Source organism: Gobius niger (genome assembly GCF_951799975.1).
Source record: "Gobius niger genome assembly, chromosome: 1".
Taxonomy (NCBI): Eukaryota; Metazoa; Chordata; class Actinopteri; order Gobiiformes; family Gobiidae; genus Gobius; species Gobius niger.
The window spans coordinates 40493977-40516631 of record NC_136852.1 but is presented as its reverse complement, the minus strand read 5'-3'; the positions used below and the strand labels follow the sequence as shown (position 1 = coordinate 40516631).

Sequence of the window (22655 nt, the reverse complement as noted above, 5' to 3'; positions counted from 1 at the left end):
CATATGGGCCTGATTTACACTTGACTTTATTTATGTGTGATAAATAAGTTGATATTCCACCAGAAAATGGCAAAAAAGAGTGAAAAATTGTGTTTCTCTAAAGATTGTATTTTCCCCCTCGGCGAAGCCACGCCCCCTTCTATGACGAGATGCCGTCTGTATCTATACTTCTCATTGGTTGGTTAGATAATTACTAAATATTAATTGTTATAGTGAGGGTCGCGGCTCCAAAAGGTGCAGTAACAGAATCAAAAGGTTAATATAAGAATTCCAACAGGATTTGAAAAAATTCTTATTGAAATCCTGTAAGATTTAATCCTTTTGGATTTCCTATTATTGTAGAAACAATTACAGAAATCGAAAATAATAAAACCCAGTAGGATGACTGAGGATTCTTACGGAGTCGTGTAGATGATCCTGTAGGATAAAATCCTGTACAAAATCCTGTTCTGAAGGATTCTTTTCCTTAAAGTCATGTAGGACAGGGGTGTCCAAACTTCTTTTTCATCAAGGTTTCCCCTGGGCACTCCGGTTTCCCCTACTACTAAAAGGGTCGCATGATAGGATGTACAATGGGCCTATTGCACATCACGGCCCATGTACAATAGGCCAGGATGAGTGAGAGTGTGATTGAGAGTGCACATGGGGGACGACGGATGGAAATAAACCCAAGGCTACAATCCGGTGTGCCGTGTTTGAGACCCATGTATGTTCATTAACCTGTCACCTGCGAGGGTTAGGGCGAGTTAACCCTAATCAGGATGTTTAGGGTTAAGAACGGCAAATGTAATGTAAGTTGTGTTTCACTCACACAGATCTCACACATATTTTTAGAAACTAGAAGGTCTTGGCTTTCAAATAAGGCATCACACTGGCATAGGCTGTAGCACCGACAGGAAGTGACTTAGATGAAGAACAAGTCAGTGGGAACTTTACCTGTGAACTTTACCTGTATCCATGCCACTTCCTGTCAGGAGCTTAAAAACAATAACAATTACTTTTCTTCACTGAAATAAAATGATAACGCAACTGATGTTGTCCTTCTAAATAAGTCATATTTTCAAAAGCATTAGCCTGTCTTATTCACTTCTACATTCCCATTGTTCACTTTAGTTCATTAGAAGCTCAGCTGGAGTTCATAGTTATAGACAATTCACTTCCTATGCTCCATCCTGTGCCCTAGCTCAATAATAAAGGGAAATGCTAATAAATCTCACTAAATATTCATCCATTTTGTTACACTGTAATTCATACAAAGTCAAATTTATAGCGAAGTCTGAAGTATAATTGCCTTAAAAATGAGCCTAACCTGTTAAATGTACTTGTGTCCTGCAAGTGAACGGAACAACAAGTGAATCTGAACGATCCGATCGATGCACTGGCTGAGACCTTGAAATCATTTTTGACTTGACACACTAGCTCAAAATGTTCTCTTGTATTTAATTTGGCTGTACCAGAGTGTCTCCGTTTAAAAACTCAGTTAACAAGTGATTAGGAATGCCAACCAAACAAACCAATTGTTATTATTATTATGAGGCTTATCCAGAGTCTCTTTCCCCCTGGGTCTGGCCTCCCAGGCCCGTCTTCATTCTCAGGGCGGTGTGACATTAATCTCTCCTGTGTCCCCCAGAAAAAGGCTCCGGTGTTGAGTCAGACACCCGTCTGAGTCCTGGGCGTAATGAGGCTCTGGGCCCCGCCCCAGAGGATGGGCGTGGCTGCAGCGTCACTTTAGGCCCAGTCTCCGAGAGCCTCCCCAGGGACATGCTGGGCGTCCTGGTGGAGAACCTGTCGGGTGTGGAGGAGGGCGAGTACGACCTGGAGCTGATCTGGGAGAGCAGCGTCGCAGTGGTCACGTTCAGGAGTCACACAGGTACGAGCTAGACCCTCAGGGGTCACACAGGTACGAGTTAAACCCTCAGGAGTCACACAGGTACGAGTTAAACCCTCAGGGGTCACACAGGTACGAGTTAGACCCTCAGGAGTCACACAGGTACGAGTTAAACTCTCAGGAGTCACACAGGTACGAGTTAAACCCTCAGGAGTCACACAGGTACGAGTTAAACCCTCAGGAGTCACACAGGTACGAGTTAAACCCTCAGGGGTCACACAGGTACGAGTTAAACCCTCAGGAGTCACACAGGTACGAGTTAAACCCTCAGGGGTCACACAGGTACGAGTTAGACCCTCAGGAGTCACACAGGTATGAGTTAAACCCTCAGGAGTCACACAGGTACGAGTTAAACCCTCAGGAGTCTTAGTCTTAGTTTTTGGACTTTGAAATGCAATATTATGGCGATTGCTTAAGTGATTGAGTTTTTCTTTTAGCAGGAGGCGCTAACGTGCCCTCTCTGTGCTTGACACAGTGAAAACGTGTTTTGTGACAATGCTCTGCGCTCAGTTTTAGTTGACCTTATACAGAGAATAATGTGTATGAATTTGTTTCACTCTATATGCACAAACTGAAGCAGTCTGTTAAAATATATACCATAAATGTTACCTTACTATAAGCCGCGCCAGCTATATTTGCGTCCTTGTTCACAAACAGGCCGCACTCGAATATAAGCCGCAGGTTTTCATAGTGTCGTGGCTCATGGCGCGGGTGAGGAGGAAGGTGCAGTTGTGGGCAGAGGGAGGGCGGCAGGGACGGCCGTGATAAACGCGTACAAAAGGCACGCTGAAATGGCCAGTGTAGCTTATCTCTTCTTTATTTATTTGATAGGGACAATACATATTAATGAACAGTTGCACATGAGCACTGTAAATATGCCAGATTATAGCAGAGATGCTAGTTTCCATCTGTAGTCACTAGGCAGGCAACACATAAACTATTTACAATTTACAAAGTGTAAAATGTAATGTGCACTTCTCAAAGTGAAAGTGTAAGGATGTGAAGTCCGCAGGGGAAAAAGTAGCGGGTTATTGGCTGAAAATTACGGTACTTTAGGGTTGTGGCTGCGCCTCAAAAAATCCATAGTTGTTTTCCAAGTACTTGGACAACTTTTGAGTCCACACTCTAGATGATTTTCAGCAGATAGAAAAATAATTTTAACATTTTCCCAATAGAATAAAATGGGACGTTGAAAAATATGGTATTGATTGACTTTTTTTATTGGACCAAATGGAATTTTGTGTGAAATTATTTTCGTGAAACAACATTTTTTACTCTCCATGTAATTCCTGTATTAGAGTGCTGCAACCCGTCCGACGTCCGACAGGACCCGTCGGAACCCGACGGGCTCGGTCAGATTCGGACAAATATTTAGAACTTATTTTCGGGCTCGGGTCGGACTCGGACACATCAGCACGATAATAAAAAATTAAAATAAAATGGGTCTATTTCATTTCATGCATTGCAAGCGTTCATTTGTCATTAAACTAAATAAATAAATAAACAGAAGATGCGGCATTTAAACCCGCTTATGCACTGCGCAGTGCGCACGCAGTAATGCTTTTAAGAAGTTGTGAACTGCTGTGACAACGAAACACGTGCAGTGACCGCACAGGTAAAACTGTTGCTCCGCGTGCGTGCGCGCGTGCGTGCGTGCGTGCGTGCGTGCGGCCGTGCGGCCGTGCGTGCTCCGCTCATCTGTGTTGACGTTCCGAATTCCTTTTGATGGATAAAATCTGACTTTTTCCACACAAACAATATCACATCCTACTGTGTCATTAGGCTTATGGAAATATTGTGATTTTAAATGTGTCGGGCTCGGTCGGACTCGGACACAAATATCTTAATGCTTGTCGGGCTCGGTTCGGATTTGATCACTGCTCTGTCGGACGAGGGCCGGGCTCGGACAGAAAAAAACGGCCCGATCCGCACTCTATCCTGTATGGGCTCTGTACATTTACAATGTTGATTTTTGCATTATGTATGTGTGTGCACGGGGCGAGAGAGGAGCGCATGTTTGAGGGGAGGGGAGAGCTTTGCGCTGCATTCGTCCGCTTTGCTTTGCACACAGGCAGATGGGACAAGTTATAGGGAAAAAATAATAAAACAGTAAAAACACACTAAAATACAAAAGTTTATGAAAAACCCACAAAATAACGGGTCTGAAAACTGCACTATTAGCCTGTTAATCTTTACTACGTTATTGTAATAAAGATTGCGTTACAACAGGCCAATAACATCCATCCATCCATTTTCTTCCGCTTTATCCGGGGCCGGGTCGCGGGGCAGCAGTCTCAGCAGAGATGCCCAAACTTCCCGATCCACACACACCTCCTCCAGCTGTTCTGGGGGGACCCCGAGGCCACACCAGGCCAGCTCGGAGACATAGTCCCACCACCGTGTCCTGGGTCTTCCACGAGGCCTTGTCCCACTAGGACATGCCTGGAACACCTCCCGTGGGAGGCCAATAACATAATAGTGTTATTACGTTATCAGTTGCTACGAGGTCCGTTGTATTTCTATAGCACTTTACAACAACACCAGGAAGACCAAAGTGCTTCACAGAAATATAAACCAATGCAAAAACACAAACTGGTGACATGACATTCTCGTTAAAGAAGACGATGTTTCTCAACATGCCGATACTGAGCTCAAATCAATGCACTTTCAGACGCAGATCAGATGCAACAACTGCAGTGAAAAACACAAATAAAAAGTTCTGTACAAAGTCAATGAACACTATCCTTCTTTTCCAGACGCTGAGAAGTTCGTGTCTGTGAGCAAGAGCAACAGTAAATTCCGAAAATATGGCCTGGCAGCGACTCTCCTGCAGCCGGCGACCAGTGTCCGAGTGGAGAACCTCCCGCCCCACGTGGTCAAAGGTGACGCACCAATCCAGCCACTGTAGCAGCAACTAAGATAGAGATGCCACGGCAGCGAGTGTAGATCTGGCTCTGGGCTTTATTTTGTACTGAAGGCGAGACCCTAGATTTCGGTGCTGAAAATATTGTACATTTTTTGGCTAATTTTACAAATAAGACACTGACTTTTATATGGAAACCTTTCATTTTTTCCTCATATTCATGTCAGTAATCAACTGCAAACGTTTTAACTTGATATTTCTATATTTAATTGAGTCACCTTCATTACATCTACTTGAACTGTTGAAATTTAAATTATCATCATATATTTATAGGCATTTCAGTCATAAATGAATCAATTGAACAGCTCATGAAAGTGAATCTGAAGCTGTTCTGCACCAGCTCATTCTTAGAGCCACAGTTCGTCCTGTTTCGTTGCTGACCTGATAAAGTTGTGTTAAACTCTGCTCAGACATGTTGGACCTGTATTTTGAGAAGAACTGGGCGGCTCCAGACGATATCGTGATGATCCCGGAGGAGCAGGCGGCAGTCCTCTCTTTCTCCAACCCCAAAGGTAAGACCGCTCACATGACAAACTCACATTTAAAAGCTTCAATGGTATTATTGGATGAACCATATTCAGATTCTCTCACCATTTGTCACTAGGGCAGGGCACTGTTAAACTCTTTTTTCGATACCAGTGCTTTAACTATACTTGGTTTACGATACCGATACAGCAACGATACTTTAATTGTTACCTATACCAAAATATTTCTCATACAGAACCATCAAATAGATGAATCATGTGTTCCTTTTCCTTCCATTGAATTTGTTTTATATTTGCATCATTAATTTGAGGTGAAACAACCAAGAAACTTCCTTTAACATCAAAAGGGGAAAAAACACACTTTCCACATTTTCCCTCATTTTTTCTTTCAATCTCTTCCCAATTCTTCCCTTTCTTTCCACCATTTTTTCTTTCAATTTTAGTCCACTTTCTATCCCAATGTTTCCAAATCTCCATTACAATACGCAGCCTGTAATGTCTGCCTTTGAGGTTCTCTGAGCTACTGCTGAACCTTTGTCACATATTGCAGACAGCCTATCAGTGTGTTTTGCTCATGTGCTTGTTTTCGTGGCTGCCGTTGCCTCCCAAGGACTGTTCTGGCCTAAACTGACAGTGAAGTCATTCTTGGCGCTGTACTTTGAGATATACATAACGGTTAGTCTGACCTGAAGATCATCTTTTGTTTGCAGGGGGGGTTCACCGTACGCGTGTGTAGCATTGTGCTAAACTGCGTCTAAATGCAACGTCTTTACCGTAGGTTTGTGATTTAAATATGAGAAAATGCATTTACTGTTTGTAGCTAAACAGGGAGAAAGAGTAGAGAATCATTAGAATCTTTTTTTTTTTTTTTTCAGTGCCAATTTTCTGTACTTTTTTCTCTCCAAACGTCAATAAATGATCCGCAGTGAGTCTAAAAAAGCCTGAACTCATGAGCAGCTTCAGCGCAAATGCAGATGTTTTCTTAACCCCTTAACTCCCACCTGAACCGAGCACATTTTCTACAGTTTGGCTTTACCCCAGTCCAAAGGCTTCTGGAAAACTGAAACGAAAACAATGATGGAAATGTGACAAAAAAGTGAGAAAACATTGACCAAAAAGTGACGAAAAATTGATGAAAAAGTGGCAAAAATGTCACAAGAAAATGACAAAAAAATTCCGAAAAAATGACAAAAATTTGACAAAAATGTGATAAAAATTTGACAAAAAAGTTACAAAAATGAGTTAAATACCCACCAAAAAAAAAGATGGAAAAAAAATCTGATGACGTAAAGCCATAACTTACTAACACTTAAGTCATTATCAGAGATGGCAGAGCCGCGGTTTAAGCCAGGACTAAACCAGGACTAAACCAGGACTTACAGTAAAGTGGTTAAAAACCAGGACTAAACCAGAACTGAATAAAAAACTAGACTCTTAGACAAAGAGAAAAGCAGTGACAACAAGAAGAACATCTTTACCTTTAGCTTTAGCCCCGCAGAGTCCGAAGTTACTGCTGTTGTTACTAAACTCCAGCTGCTCCAAATGGCTGCACTGGAGGAGGAGGAGATGAAAGATTGTTTGTGGATAAAGTGAGCGCTCATTCTGCATTAGCCATTTTTGGAACAGTTTGGTAAATTATTAGTGACAGACTGAGCGCTCTCACTATGTAACAGATCTTTGACGTGTGAGGAGCTTTCACTGTTGAACAGCGCAGTGTGTTTAGAAAAGTTTAGCTGAAAGATAACAGTGTCCTGATGTGGATCTGGTCTGTTCCTTCAGCTCAGGAGGTAATGATGTAATAATGTTTCTCTCTTTTTATCACTGCTTAAGTTGGAATTCTGCTCAAAAACTGAAGTTACATTTGACGCTGCTGCTGTTCTTTCTCTTGTGCTTTTTTAGGATTTTCTCTTGAACGATGCTTTTTTATACACATTATTTTAATTCAATTAAAATAACATAGGTATCACAAAAAGTACTGTTAAGGCACCGGTACCGAAAAGCAGGTATCGTTAAAGTAGTGGTATCGGGGGAAAAAAACACTACCCAGCCCTAATAAAACTAAGGATGTTTTTCTCCATAAAATGCCTCTTTGCCTGTCGCAGATTTGTATCTTATTGCTGATGAAGCTGAAATGTAATAAATGAGCACCATAATGTTTAACAACAGTTTTAGAAGTTTATCTGCAGCGCAATGAAAAATAAAACATAGACTATACATAAAATATTAACATCACAAATCAAATCACAGCCGTAATATCTGTCAGAAAAATGGCTTAGGTTTTTCATCAAAATTGAGCAACTATAGCCCATAGGCAATTGCAATGCCTCATTTGAAAGCTACGGCCTTGTAGTTTCGGAAAATCTGTGTAAGATATGAGTAAAACACAATTTACAGGTGATGGACGGCTGGGAACTGGTTACAATGTGTATTTCCCAAAATCATTATGAGCCTGGTGCATACTTATGATAATATTTTCTCTTCTTTCCTCTGCAGTGGTGAAGGACATCTGCTCCCTAAAAGACCTCACCCTCAAGTCCACTCGTATCAAAGTCTATCCATATTACAAGTCTTTGGACGCGGCTCTGATGGGCCCGGATCGTCCAGAGTTCAAAATGCCCGACTCTTTCTTTGAACCCCTGCATGTGCCGGTCTGGAAGTTTCTCCACAGCAAAGGCCTCTCAAACTCCATCAACCACAACATGGGCGCGCACTTCTGCCATGTCAATTTGGACAAGCCGCAGGTCAAACTCAGCCCCTCGGCGAACTTTCTGCGCCAGAAGGACCTCACCAAAGACCGGGTGGAAGGCTGGCAAAGCTCTGCGCTGAAGGCGTTTCGCGAGCAGATGAACGAGTACGCCGCGTTCGAGTGCACGGTCAACGACGGGGCGTGGAGGCAGGCTGAGAGAGAGGTGCGCACGATCGTGAAAGATGACGTCGAGTTGAGTTTGGATCAGGCAAAGAGAGTTCTCACCGTAGCCGGGAGAATGAAGGATATTAAACGCCTTAGGGTTGCAGTGGAGGACACGGTGGGCAAAGCTGTCAAACAGATCGACCGAGAAATGAACGGAGTCGAGGAGAAAATGCCGCTCGCTCCGGCCATGTTCCACATCTTAAGCCATAGCGGGTTACAGAAAGAGGTGCGAGACATCTCCCCAGACATGCGCGTGCATTTTGACCAAGGGGTTTTGGCGATTTCCGGTTTGCAAGGCGAGGTTTTCAAATTAAAAAACTGGATTCTCGAGAAAACGTTTTCGTTTGAGAGAGAGAAGAGAAGGCTGGATTTGGCGAATCCGCTTCAAGATTTCCTCCGAAACGTTGATGTCATGCAGCTGTCAGAGGACTTGTTCACCTCGCAGGGCATTTGCGCGTTCATTAGCGTCGAAACGAAGGGGCTGTTTCTCGTAGGAAGTTCAGAGCGCTTTATTGGCGACGCAGAGAAGAAACTAGAGTCCACTTTGATCGTTAAGACGCTAAGCTGTCAAGATGAAGAGGTCGTGAAGCTCAAAAAGTGGTCGGAACTGGTTAACAATCTGCTCGAATCGTACAACACTTCGAGTAAGCGGATAGTGCAAGTCCAAGTTCAACCGCAGAAAATCACAATCGCAGGTTTCGCGAATCCTGTGGACGAGACCGGCCAAAATTTAGGCAAGTTCATCCACGACTTCTCGAGAGTTCAGGAGAGGGTAAAAGTCGCGTCATGCGCGGTCATTCAGTTCATCGAAAAGAAGAAGATGGAGGAATGGTCCAACATCGCCCGAGACAACCAAGTCAACGCGGAGTTCGACCCGGAGCGACCGAAGTTCACGATATCCGGCCCGCGCCTTCACGCACACAACGCCAAAGTGCTCTTTCTCAAACTAACGCAATCCCTCGTCACCGACACGTTCCAGGTGCAGAAACCGGGCGCGAGAAAGTTCTTCATGACTCAAGGCGCGCTCTTTCTGTCGACCATTTTGACCGAATTCGGCTGCGCGGTGATTCTGCGTCCCGACCTCCCAGATGACGAGGAAGATTACGAAGAAATACCGAACGTTAGAGAGGGCGAGTGCGGCGTGAAGGTCCGAACGGTGAGCGGGATCACGGTTTCAGTGAAGAAAGCGGATATGTGCAAGCTGAAAGTCGACGCGGTAGTGAACGCGGCCAATGAGGAGCTGAAGCACATCGGCGGGTTGGCGTTGGCGCTCTTGAACGCGGCCGGGCCCGAGTTACAGCGTGATTGTGACGGATTCATCAAGCAAAATGGGACGCTTCCTCCGGGGCAGACCTTTGCGACCAAGTCCTACCGACTCCCGTGCAAACATGTGATCCACGCCGTCGGGCCGAGGTACACGGAGAAAGAAGCCAAACTTGCCAGCCTCCTCCTGAAGCTCGCGGTCAAAGACAGTCTGACTCAAGCGGAGAAGTTGCGGTGTTCGAGCGTGGCGTTACCGGCAATAAGTTCAGGGATTTTTGGTTTCCCGGTGGAACTTTGCGTGGAGACCATCGCCCAAGCCGTGAGAGAGTTCTGTGATGATCCGGTAAACCAGCAGCCGGCGCTACGAGAGGTGCTGCTGGTGGATAATAACAATAAAACGGTGAAGGCTCTGGCTGAAGCTGTGAAGACGGAGTTTTCAGACCTGGGGCCGACGACGGAGTCTGGAGAGAAAAGAGTCCAGACGCAGGGAGCTGCGGGGTGAGCTCAGACTTCTTTATTTGTGAAGAATGTGTAGACTTGAAGAATAGCCGTCTGATGTAGGCACCCAGAGAAATATCAGCAATCGGACATAACATTGTCAATATACTGTAGTTGATATTATTTTACCAATGATTTTAGCGAATATCCTCGAAACGAAAAGTGATAGAAACATGCTTTTTTTTTTACATTGGAAAGAAATGTGCCCTCCCTGAGGCTGCTAGCTACTGACAGTACTCATGTTCAGTAAACAGTAATGTGAAATAGTATGAAAACAGGGCGTGAATGAGCTCGTTTTAGTGCATATTCTAGTAACTGCTAAAAACGGTAACTGTTAAATAATACCTTGTTCCTCCTTGAATTCTGCTACTCAGAGAAGCAACAAGCATTGGGCCTCTTTCATAAACATCTTCTTAAGAAACTGTCCTTACAAAGGCAGTGTCAGGAAGCTGTGCCAGATTCACAACACATTCTTAAGTAGGGAGAATCCTTCGAACATGTAGAAGGAGGAAAATACATAATTTTAACATTTTTAAACTCTGTATAGTCCCTTTTAAGTTAGATTACTCATGTGTTACATTTAGCAGCTGCCGACTGCTCTGAGGGTAGTCTTTGTAAAAACAGCTACCGTAGTTTGGGTACATGACCACTAGAGGACACTACATTACTGTTGATGATTGAGTCTGCTTCACTTCAGTGCTGTTCAGTGCTATGGCTAAATCAATGCATTTTCCATGAAGCTTACGGGCGTGTCTCATGCCTCAGATCCTGACACTGACATAAACCGTCTCCTCCTGTTTGCTTCGCCCGATGGGAATTTCTTGACTGCCGTGCGGCAACTCCAAATGTTTTTGAAGCTAGATAACACGCAGAGCGTACAACAAACCTTAATATTGTCATCTTTATCTGACACAAACTCAAAATAGTGACTATGTTGTATTTCAAGCATGAAAAAGCGCATCTCTACTTCCCCATTAGTGGTTTACTTTGTGCCGTGGCTCTCAGGCTGAAGACGTGATGTGTCACATACGTTACGTCAATCCTTGCAACACAAGAAGAAAGCTATAGATATTTTTACAAAGGAAGGTTTTTATTGATACTAATCAAGTCATAATTACAATGATTGATGAACAATAGAACTGTGCAGGATTGAGACCACCAGTTTTACCAATACCTTTTAAGCAAAACTTCTCTAGACTTCTAATAAATTGCTTTAGAAATAGTTTTGACCTTTTTTTTACTGTTATTTTACAGCGGAGGTGAGGATGGATGGGAAGCGATTGTTAATGAAGAAATAGATCAACAACCTAAGAGAGCTCAACCCAAACCCGGTCCAGTTGCACAATTTAAACCAGGACCTAAAGGGTAAGAACTAAACGAAGAGGGTCATTTCAGTCTTTGCTCATGTGCACTGACACCCCCGCCTTAACCGAGCACATTTTCTCCAGTTCGGCTTTACCCAAATCCCCCCCCCCATTAATGCTTATTTTTGTAACTTTTTACTGCTTATTAGTAACTTCTTTGTTGCATTATTTTTGTCACTTTGGTGTTTTTGTTGCTTTTTCTTCCTTGTTTACGTCAAGTTTTTGTTGCTGTTTTGACGCTTTGTTCATGAAGCTCTTAGATTTGAGCTGCAGAAAATTTGCCTGGTTCAGGCGGGGTTAAGAGGTTTACATGCACAGTCCATAACAAATAAACAAATGCACATTTTCTCATTTACATATCAGCTTTATGACCCTTCTATTGTAGCACACAAAATAGTAAAAAATAGCAATAACATCGATGTCTGTGTAGGAGTTGTCCATCATCGATGAAGGTCCTTGAGTCTTGTACTCTGCAGTTTAAGTGATTAGCTGAGACTTTTTACCCAAAGGTGGAGAGCACCCATTAACAGAAGGAAGGAAGTTAACTCCTCCTTGTTGTCTATATTTAGTCCACGTCAGAGCTGCTTTAGTGTCGCTGATGAAGCCTTTAGGAGGAAGAGGTGAAACTTTCTACTCTTCAGCTACAGACGATGACTCAAGAACCTTCACCAGAGAATAACATTGATGATTGTTTAAAAAAACAAAGCTATAAATGTCATCTTCACTGTGCTGCGCTCTGATTGGCTGCAGGCAGAAGCTGGAGCAGACCACACCTGAAGGCGTCAGCATCAGACTGGTGAAGGGAAACATCCAGGACCAAACCGTGAGTCTTTATGAACCTGTTTGTCTTTAGCAGTGGTTTGTTTTAAGTGCATTCATTGTAACGTTGTCTCGTGTCAGACGGACGTGATTGTGAACACCATTGCAGAGAACAGGAACCTCCAGCAGGGGGCGGTGTCGAAGGCTCTGCTGGGGGCGGCGGGCCCCGGTCTACAGGCTGCGGTGCTCTCTGCCGGTGCAAACAACCCGCTGCCGCTTGGGGAAGTGGTCATCACCAACGGCTTTAACCTGCGCTGCCAGAAAGTGTTCCACACAGTGTGCCCGCCCTGGGACAAGGGGACGGGGCAGGCTCAGACGGTCAGTCACACTCTCAGACTCAGAACATTAAAATACAGACGGTCAGTCACACTCTCAGACTCAGAACATGAAACTATAGACGGTCAGTCACACTCTCAGACTCAGAACATGAAAATACAGACGGTCAGTCACACTCTCAGACTCAGAACATGAAACTACAGACGGTCAGTCACACTCAGACTCAAAACATTAAACTACAGACGGTCAGTCACACTCTCAGACTCAGAACATGAAACTACAGACGGTCAGTCACACTCAGACTCAAAACATTAAACTACAGACGGTCAGTCACACTCTCAGACTCAGAACATGAAACTACAGACGGTCAGTCGCACTCTCAGACTCAGAACATGAAACTACAGACGGTCAGTCACACTCTCAGACTCACCGACCTGAAGAGGGGAAGCCACCTTTTTCTGGTGGAGAACCATGGCCTCAGATTTGGAGGTGCTGATCCTCATCCCGGCCGCTACACACTCGGCTGCAAACCGCCCCAGAGCAGCTGAAGGTCCTGGTTCGTTGAAGCCAACAGAACAACATCATCCGCAAACAGCAGAGATGAGACTCTGAGGCTCCCAAACCGGACACCCTCCGGCCCCTGGCTGCGCCGAGAAATTCTGTCCATAAAAGTAATGAACAGAACCGGTGACAAGGGCAGCCATGGCGGAGACCAACACACACCGGGAACAGGTCTGACTTACTGCCGGCAATGCGAACCAAGCTCCTGCTGCGGTCATACAGGGAACGGACAGCCCTTAGCAGAGGACCCAGGACCCCATACTCCCGGAGCACCCCCCACAGGGCACCACGAGGGACGCGGTCGAACGCTTTCTCCAGGTCCACGAAACACATGTGGACTGGTTGGGCGAACTCCCATGAACCCTCGAGTACCCGATGAAGGGTATAGAGCTGGTCCAGTGTGCCACGACCAGGACGAAAACCGCATTGTTCCTCCTGGATCCGAGGTTCAACCATCGGCCGGATCCTCCTCTCCAGCACCCTGGAGTAGACCTTACCGGGGAGGCTAAGGAGGGTTCACTATTCCCCCAAATTCTTGGGGGAATAGTGAAACCAAGATGGCGCCAGTGTGTGTAGCCGGCTGCCTATCTGTCCGAGCACTGATTGTATTTTTGCTACTTTTGTCTGTTGTCATCCTGGATGTCAACTGTCAGCTGGTGTATGATCGCCAAACCTTACTGGATTTGCGACCACCGCTCAATTATTTGGTGAATTTTGACTGCAATGAAGGGGGTAACAGCAGGTCTTGCCCCCCTCTTCTTTCTGGTGTACCGACTCACCTGCTCGTGCCACCGGCTCCACCTCTACGCCGAGCGCGCAGACACCGTGGGAAACGCAGTGGAAAGCTGGTTAAGCTGAAGACCCGTCTCAGAACCTCTCCCTCTGCATTTCTTGGATTTACTGATTCGCCACATCGCCGTACTGTTCCCTGGCGCTTTCTGGATCCCATCGCCTCAAGCCTTGTTCCAGTGGTCGGCTTGGACGGGAGTCTGCAGCCGAATCGTCATCCCCCATTTCGCCTCTCCTTCCGCGGCGTGAATCTCCACAACTTGCAACCCGTGGAGCGGGCTCCCACCGCGGCTCCGCTTCCTGCTCCAGCCAGGATAGCACTCGTGAACGCTAGATCGCTAGCCAATAAAACCTTCATTCTAAAGGATTTCTTTAGGTCGAACGAGTTGGATTTCTTATGCGTCACCGAGACCTGGATTCCTGTTGGTGAGTCTAGCGCTCTTCGTGAGCTCTTACCGTCTGACTGTAGCTATTTCAATTCCCCTAGATTGACGGGACGTGGGGGAGGCATAGCGACCGTCTTTCTAAACAAATATGTTTGTAGACAGCTCTCAATGACAGCTTACTCCAGCTTTGAGATGATCTTGTTTGAACTGGGCACAGTTTCGCCAATGGCGTGCGCTGTTATTTACAGGCCACCTAAATACAACAAAAACTTTTTGGGAGACTTTGCGGACTTCTTATCTTATCTTATGCCAAAATATGATCGTGTCCTGATCATGGGTGACTTTAATATCCACGTGTGTTGCACAGATATACAGTTAACGAAGGACTTTGTGAACCTGATTGATTCTTTTAGTCTTATACAGTCTGTCTCTGGCCCCACACAAGAGCGCGGGCACACACTTGATTTGGTTTTAACGCATGGGTTTACTGTCTCCAATTTAAGTGTTTGTGATGCAACGTTCTCTGACCACAGCCCTGTTGTTTTTGATCTCCCTCTATCTTGCCATTCGACCAAGGCCAATACTTTCACGAGACGTTGTCGTATTGTTAACTCCACCACTGCTGCTAAGTTCTCAGATGCATTTATTAAAAATGTGAATAATATGCCTGATTGTCCCATTGCTGATGTGGAGGCACTTTCGCAATGCTTTAATTCTACTTGTCAGTCTATTTTGGACTCTGTGGCTCCAGTGAAAATGAGGCGCTCCAAATCTTGTAATGAGCCTTGGCTAAATGACGTTACACGTGCGGCTAGAAGTGAATGTAGAAAAGCTGAACGCAGATGGAAAAAAGACAAACTTCAAGTGTCCTTCCAGATATTGAGAGAAAGTCTGCGCTCTTATCAGAAAGTTGTAAAAACAGCTAAAATGAGTCACTTTTCAGACATAATCATGTCAAACCGCAACAACCCACGTGTGTTGTTCAAAACAATAAATAATGTCATCAATGCCCCTCAGTCAGCATGTGTTGAACCTACAGTGGAACTATGTGAGGATTTTTTGAACTTTTTTGTTACTAAAGTGGAGAGCACTAGGGCCCAAATTAGCCCTCCTTCACCTGATCCTTCTATGGTGGTCAGTTCCTCTGTGATTCTTGACCAATTTGAGCCTGTCACGTTGAATTTTTTGGAAGAAATTCTTCGCAGTATGAAGCCTTCTGGATCTCCAAATGATGTCATTCCGCCACGTTTGTTTAAAGAGATATTTTCTTCTGTGGCTCAACACGTGCTAGAAATTATAAATTGCAGCCTTTTAAGTGGAGTTGTACCGAAAGGTTTTAAGCATGCTGTGGTACAGCCGCTACTTAAAAAGCCTGGCTTAGACACATCTGACCTGTCAAATTTTAGACCCATCTCTAAGCTCCCACTTATTTCGAAAATGTTAGAAAAGGTGGTCTATTGCCAGCTGAAAGAGTTCCTAGATGATCATGACATTCTTGAGGTGTTCCAGTCCGGCTTTAAATCCAGACATAGCACTGAGACAGCCCTTCTAAGAGTTTTTAATGATGTCCTCGTAGCTACGGACTCTGGTCACAATGTCATTCTGGTCCTGCTGGACCTAACTGCAGCCTTTGACACTGTGGACCACCACATCCTCTTGTCGCGTCTGGAAAATTGTGTTGGCATTCGAGGCAGCGCGTTGGAATGGTTGAAGTCGTATCTTACTGATAGAAAGTTCTGTGTTCGTGTTGGATCGTCTGAGTCCTCTGCATCCAGTCTTACTTGTGGAGTGCCTCAGGGATCGATTCTTGGGCCTCTTCTTTTTTCATTGTATCTCCTCCCTCTTGGGTCAATATTTAAAAAATGTGGCATTGATTTCCACCTCTATGCGGACGACACACAAATTTACATGCCTCTAAAGAGAGATAATGCCTATAGTGCATGTCAGCTTTTAGATTGTATTGAGGAAATTAAGAAATGGATGTCTTTAAACTTCCTTCTCTTAAATGATAAAAAGACTGAGGTCATCGTGTTTGGGCCGAGTCGAGCTTCCTCTGCCCATGGTGATGTGGGGGCGCTGTCTCAGTACCTGAAGCCTGTTGTCACAGATCTTGGTGTGAGGTTTGACTGCGATCTTAAACTTGACGCTCAGGTGAACTCCGTTGTGAAAAGTAGCTTCTTCCAGATTCGACAACTGTCTAAAGTAAAATCCGTTCTTTCACGGCACCACTTTGAGATTTTAATCCACGCCTTTATCACCAGTCGCCTGGATTATTGTAATGCTTTGTACACTGGGCTAAACCAAACTTCCCTAGCCCGACTTCAACTTGTCCAAAATGCTGCTGCACGCCTCCTATCAGGCACTAAAAAGTGTGAGCACATAACGCCTGTTTTAAAGTCCTTACATTGGCTCCCTGTCCGTAGCCGCATTGACTTTAAAATCCTCCTATTTGTTTTTAAATGCCTTCACGGCCTTGCACCTTCGTACCTGTCCGACCTTATTCAGCCTCACACTCCGGCTCGCAGCCTCAGGTCGGGAGACCAATCTTTGTTAGTCGTCCCAAGGTCTCAAAGGAAACTGAGAGGCGATCGTGCCTTTTCAGTTGCAGGCCCGTCATTGTGGAATGCACTGCCCTCGCACCTTAGACAGGCCGAGTCACTTTCTGTTTTTAAGTCGGCTCTTAAAACTTATCTGTTTACTGTAGCTTTTAATTGAGTTAAGAATCTTTTGTATTTTATCTTTTTTGCCTGTATTCCTTGTATTCTTTTTACCTATGTGCTCTTAATTTTTACTGTGACCTTTTGCTGTTGTGTTCTGCACTTTGGTCAACTATGTTGTTTTTAAAGTGCATTATAAATAAAGTTGGATTGGATGGATTGGGTGATCCCTCTGTAATTGGAACACACCCTCCGGTCCCCCTTCTTAAAGAGAGGGACCACCACCCCGGTCTGCCAATCCAGGGGCACTGTCCCCGACCGCCACGCGATGTTGCAGAGACGTGTCAGCCAAGACAGTCCTACAACATCCAGAGACTTAAGGTACTCAGGGCGAATCTCATCCACCCCCGGAGCCTTGCCGGGGGTGGATGATCACATGGTTGAGCACATTAGCAAATGTAAAGTTTACTGTATATGTATTTTATACTGCACGGTAGCGCAGCAGTTAGCACTCGTGCCTCAGGTTCAATTCCCATCTGTGTGGAGTTTGTATGTTCTTCCCCGTACTCCAGTTTCTCCTACCACTGAAAACATGTACAGTAGGTTCCCCTCAATCAAAATATTTTTTGCATTGCACTTATGCCCTTTCCTCGTGTTTTCTTGCTGTTCAGCTGCTGGAGGGCATTATCGGCAAGTGTTTGAAGGATGCTGAGAGACTGCAGATGTCCTCTCTGTCTCTGCCTGCTCTCGGGACGGGGGCCCTGGGCTTCCCCGCAGGCGTGGTGTCCGCTCTGCTGCTGCAGGAGGTGCACGCCTTCAGTCGTGACCGACGACCCCGACACCTGCGGGCCGTGAGCGTGGTGGTGCACCCCTCGGACGAGCGCACTGTGGAGGTGAGAACAGAGGGGGGGGGAACAGAGGGGTCACGCGGGGACATTCAGAACCTGCAATAATTTATGCACCAGGGCTATATCGATATCTCAGCCATAATACTGCAGATGTTGACTTGGAATGAGGAGGGTTAGTGCTTTATAATTATGTCCTCCCTTGTGAAGCTGTGTGAAATAACTGTTGAAAATGTTTGTCCAAAATGGCTCCATCCTTTTACAGAACTACTTTTTTACATTAGTTCATGTAGTCCATGGGTTCCAAACAACGTTTGGAGATTGTTTTGTTTAAAACTAGTCTTTTTCATCCTCAGAATGTGCCCACTGTTTGCATGGCGGTTGCATGGAGTTAAATTAGTTGCAAAATAGTGACAAAGCAACAAGTGATAATGTTAGCCCATGAACCCTAAATGCTTAGAGCCAAAAGCAACTTGGTCTAAAGTAGGGATGCCCAAAGTGGGGCCCGCGGGCTAAATTTTGCCCAGCGCAACAATTCCACTGGCCCGCCAGAGGGCGACCTACTTTTGCAGCAGCTTATGGTTGATACTAACTCTCATATCTTTTCCCATTCATTCTCAGTGTTGGGCAAGTTACTTAAAAATGTAATATATGTTATATTAGTGATTACAGCTTAAAAAATGTAATAAGTTTGTATTACATATTACTGTTTCAAAAATGTAGCGGAGTTACATTACTTTGAGTTAGTTTTGGCAAAATATAAAGTGAAAATACTAATAATGCCACCGAGCAAAAGTGCAGTAGGAGATTTTATCCTCTTGTGTTTTGTAAATGCAGATCTAATACACCAGTGTCCAACTTGATCTGGCATGCTGCATTTTATTTGAGGGGAGTTGGGCATTTTTTCGTTTGTACATTTAAATGCACTTGCACCTCGAGTTATTTGAATTGTAACGACTAATTTATTCCCATGTTTGTGTAAGTGATAGGTTATGTTCCTTAGTTACTGAAAAAGTCATATATTTTTGTAACTCGTTACTTTTGTAATACGTTTCCCCAACACTGTTCATTCTCAATTGTTGTTTTTGTCCTACTAAAACTAAGCTTTTTCCATAGTTAACATTTGTTTTGATGTAGCATGTTATTTGCACAATACAATAAAGTGCAACTGTATACTGAAAAAAATAAAAGAAAGTAACTATTATTATTCGCTGTAATATGTGTTTCACGCCTAAAATGGCTGTGTTTGGCCCGCGGCCCACAGGCACATTTCCATTTTGTCCTTCACAGATAGAATGTTGGGGCACTCCTCCTAAAGAAGCTAAAGAAGAATCTTTTTAGCTGGACATTAAAAATGTAACTCTAAGCAATTTGGGAGACAGGAAATACTTCAAATATATCAGCCGCTATATAGGCCTGTGCATCCCCTTCATATCGATATCAGACCTAAATTTACTGAACTATAACATCTGTCTTTCCTAGTGCTTCACCAAAGAGTTCAAAGGTCAGAACACCCAGAGGAGCGTCCAATCAGAGGCCGAGTTTGAGCAGTGGCCTCGAGCCAGCAGCCAATCACAGCAGTCGTCAGGTGAGACATGTTTATTTCCTGTAGCGTGTGATGAGAGTAATGCTTCAAACCCTGTGTCCAGCCTCCTCCTTCGGTCAGGTGCAGACGCTGTCGCTCGGCGTTCACCAGATGCAGATGGGTCATGTGACCCTCGAGGTCTCCTCTGGTGACATCACCAAAGAGACCTGTGATGTCATCATCAACTCGTCCAATCAGAACTTCACCTTGAAGTCAGGTGAGTCATCATTTCATGTTTAAGGCGAGGCAGTAGATTAGTTTAAATGTCAGAGTAAAAAAAGACAAAACTTACCCTGTACAATACCTATTTTATGAAATCCAGAAAGTAACCACAACATGGCTGCGGTGAGCGCTCTCGGGTTTCGGGGTTTTTCACCTGCAGTCAGTGCTATGTTGAGATTTTCCTCCAATAACATTTTAGTTTTAATGTCAGAGTAAAAAATAGACCTAACCCTTCCTTTTACAAGGATTATTTTATGAGGTTTTGTGAATGATCCTCTTTTCTCCAGAGTCAGATCAATAAGTGTTGTCTATTCTCTAGTGCCGTCAATTGATTAAAATACTTAATCATAGTTAACTTGCGATTAATTTTTAATTAATCGCAAGTAAAAAAATTTGCTAATATTTTCTCTTTTTTCCTTCACTTTCCCCCATTTTTTTCTTTTACACAATGTATCGTTAAAGTATTGGTATAAAAAAAAATGTGGCAGTACTCAGCCCTAGGCCTGAAGAATACTTTGCTTTTGTGTTTCAGGCGTGTCCAAGGCCATCTTAGACGCTGCTGGACGTGGAGTAGAATTTGAGTGTGCGAACATTGGTATGACAGGAAAAATATCCTTCCTTTTCTTTTCTTACAGTTAAATATGAATTTCCACTTTCTCCCACAGTGAGTTCTCCGGGATACCAGCCCAGATCCATAATTATAACATCCGCAGGCCAGCTACCGTCGAAGAACATCATCCACGTCACAGGAAGCAAGGACCCGGCCTCCGTAAAGGACCTGGTCTACAATGTGCTCAAAATGTGTGAGGAGAACAAGCTGCAGTCTGTGGCCTTCCCCGCGTTAGGAACAGGTCAGAGACGCCGCTCCGTCTGAGAAACCTTTAAAGTCTCACATGGTTCTGATGTTCTTGTTCTGTTCTTTACAGGAGCGGGTGGAGCAAACCCCTCCCTCGTGGCTGACGCGATGGTGGGCGCCGTGGAGGACTTTGTGAGGAAGAAATCGCCCAAGTCCGTGCGCAGCGTCAAAATCCTGATCTTCCAAACCGCCATGATCTCAGAGTTTCACAAGAGCATGACGATCCGCGAAGGACAGCCGCTGAACAAGAGCTTTATGGAAAAGGTGAAAGGTAAGAACAGATGGTCACAGTGCAATTATCGAATCACAAGAGCCGCAATAATTATACTGTCAATATAACAAGACTAAAACTGCAGAAAGCCAAATTGCAAGATATTGTGTTTGCAGTCTTATTTGTAATGTTAATATTTTTTATAAAGCCTACTTCCAGAACTGTTGTTATGTGCACCCCAAAGCAGACACAATGGCAGCTATGACAAACAAAATGTTTTTTTGTTATTTATTATTTAAGACTGGTCTGGCAGGAGGTCTCTGAGGCAGGCAGGTTATCTCTGCTGCAAGATGCAAAAAATAAGTTTTAGGAACAAAAGACCAATGACAAATATAGCCGCAAAGCGGCGATTATCGGCCCTCGCCGACCGCCCTGCCCAAAGCAAGGGGCGCTTCGCTCCCTTTTGTCTCCCTCAATATAAAATTACGGTATTGCTACTGCCTTTATGTTTATTTGTTTTTTAACTTTTTCCCCTATGGTCTCAGTTTTAGGATTTTTGGACAAAGTATGGGAGTAGAGTAAAGCTGAGCACTCTGCGCTTAATTTTGGTTGACATGTCACACTATATCTGCAAACTGAAGCATATTTTTACATTTTAGGTTTGCGGCTACGCTGCAGAAAATCCACAAAGTGGTTCCTCACTTCTCTAGATCTTTTTCACCAGGTTTTCCTTGGAGGAGATAGCATGTTCCATACAAAGCAAACATAAGAACAAAATAGTATTTATTATTGCAAGTTGTGCCAAAATCTCGTCTCGTTCTCGTGGACTCAATCTCGTGTCTTGTCTCGTCTCGTGAGATTTGTATCTTGGCCCACCCATACTAGGAGCACATGGCTAATTATAAGAGCGCTATCATCTCTGCTGTTGGGTTGGATGCTGGGTTGGAGTCTGACTCCTCTGTAAAAAAGGTTAAATGAATCTGTGCATAGAAAACAAGGATACTTTCTTTGCCATTATTTTTGTTTTAGTGGCTGCGAGGTATCCTCAGTTAGCATTCAGGCTGTGGCTGTTAGCAGTGGTACCTTAGCGACAGCATTAGCAGCATTGCGGTAAATCTGCAGGCCGGAGCCGCTGCAGATTCAGGGCCGTCTTTTGGGGAGTCAGACCTGGTCCAGTCATTAAATCCGATCCAATCCAATCTGCCAAAGAAAGTGAGGTTTATTTTGCTTGGCGAACATGCCTATCAGTCAAACGGCGGATGCCTTCTGCTGTTTTGAGTTTCTCAAAACAAATAGGACTGAAGATGCGTTGAAATTAAAATTTGCTCATCTCTAAATAAAATACTCACTCTTTGGAATAGAAAATTGGTTTCATATGGATTAATCAGGTTTTTGCTGTGTGATTCGCAGACTTCGTGTCACCCCTGACGTCTTACCTGGGTCTGAGCCGTGAGACTCCGCTCAAAGATGCCCCGGTTCTGGAGAATCAGGAGTTTGAGCCCACAGTCTTTCAGCTGTGTGCGGAAACACAGAGGGTAAGAAGGTTCCAGGTTCTAAACTGGTTTAACCTAAATGCTCTCAGTGATGAGCCAGAATCAGAAATACTTTATGGAAATGTGCTTTGTGAATATGTGATCAGGTCATTGAGTGTTGTTTGTCCACAGGCCGTATTCCAGGCGAAAAAGAGAATCGAGGAGTTGATCATTTCAGAGCAGGCCCAGAGGACCATCTCTGACCCAGTCCTGGTGAATTTGACCCAGTCGGACGTGGACACACTGAAGGCGATGCAGAGGAACCACACGGTGCACATCAGACTGGAGAGCAAGAGTGAGGAGGAGACGTGTGTTCATCTGGAGGGACTGACCAGAGACGTGTCCACGGCTGAGTCTGCCGTCAGGTCAGAGCTCACAGCCCCGTCTCACACAACTATCTGTTATACTGTGAACTAATGATGTATTCAAGGAAACTGGTAACTGGTAACTTCCCACCTCCCACTTGGAAAAATGCTTTGGAGCCGCTTGAACTGGTAATTACAGCTTGTAAACTCGGAGACCTCCAGAGAGCTCCGAGTTCAGATACAGCAACACCACAAAACCACTCCATCAGTAACGTGAAC

The 22655-nt window shown here is 44.6% G+C and overlaps 1 protein-coding gene across 1 annotated transcript in view; it reads left to right on the top strand.

Annotated features, from left to right (window-relative positions):
* The window catches only part of LOC306970745 (protein mono-ADP-ribosyltransferase PARP14-like), a 47579-nt gene that overhangs the window by 13630 nt on the left and 11294 nt on the right, over positions 1–22655 (top strand). Inside the window, exons 5-19 of the mRNA XM_079566772.1 lie at positions 1631–1870; positions 4645–4770; positions 5222–5323; positions 7790–9968; positions 11223–11333; positions 12083–12155; positions 12233–12469; positions 17492–17713; positions 19148–19253; positions 19315–19467; positions 20005–20067; positions 20138–20323; positions 20399–20599; positions 21950–22074; positions 22204–22436. Coding sequence (XP_079422898.1) covers positions 1631–1870; positions 4645–4770; positions 5222–5323; positions 7790–9968; positions 11223–11333; positions 12083–12155; positions 12233–12469; positions 17492–17713; positions 19148–19253; positions 19315–19467; positions 20005–20067; positions 20138–20323; positions 20399–20599; positions 21950–22074; positions 22204–22436 — 4357 coding nt within the window. The remainder of the gene's footprint in view (positions 1–1630; positions 1871–4644; positions 4771–5221; positions 5324–7789; positions 9969–11222; positions 11334–12082; positions 12156–12232; positions 12470–17491; positions 17714–19147; positions 19254–19314; positions 19468–20004; positions 20068–20137; positions 20324–20398; positions 20600–21949; positions 22075–22203; positions 22437–22655) is intronic.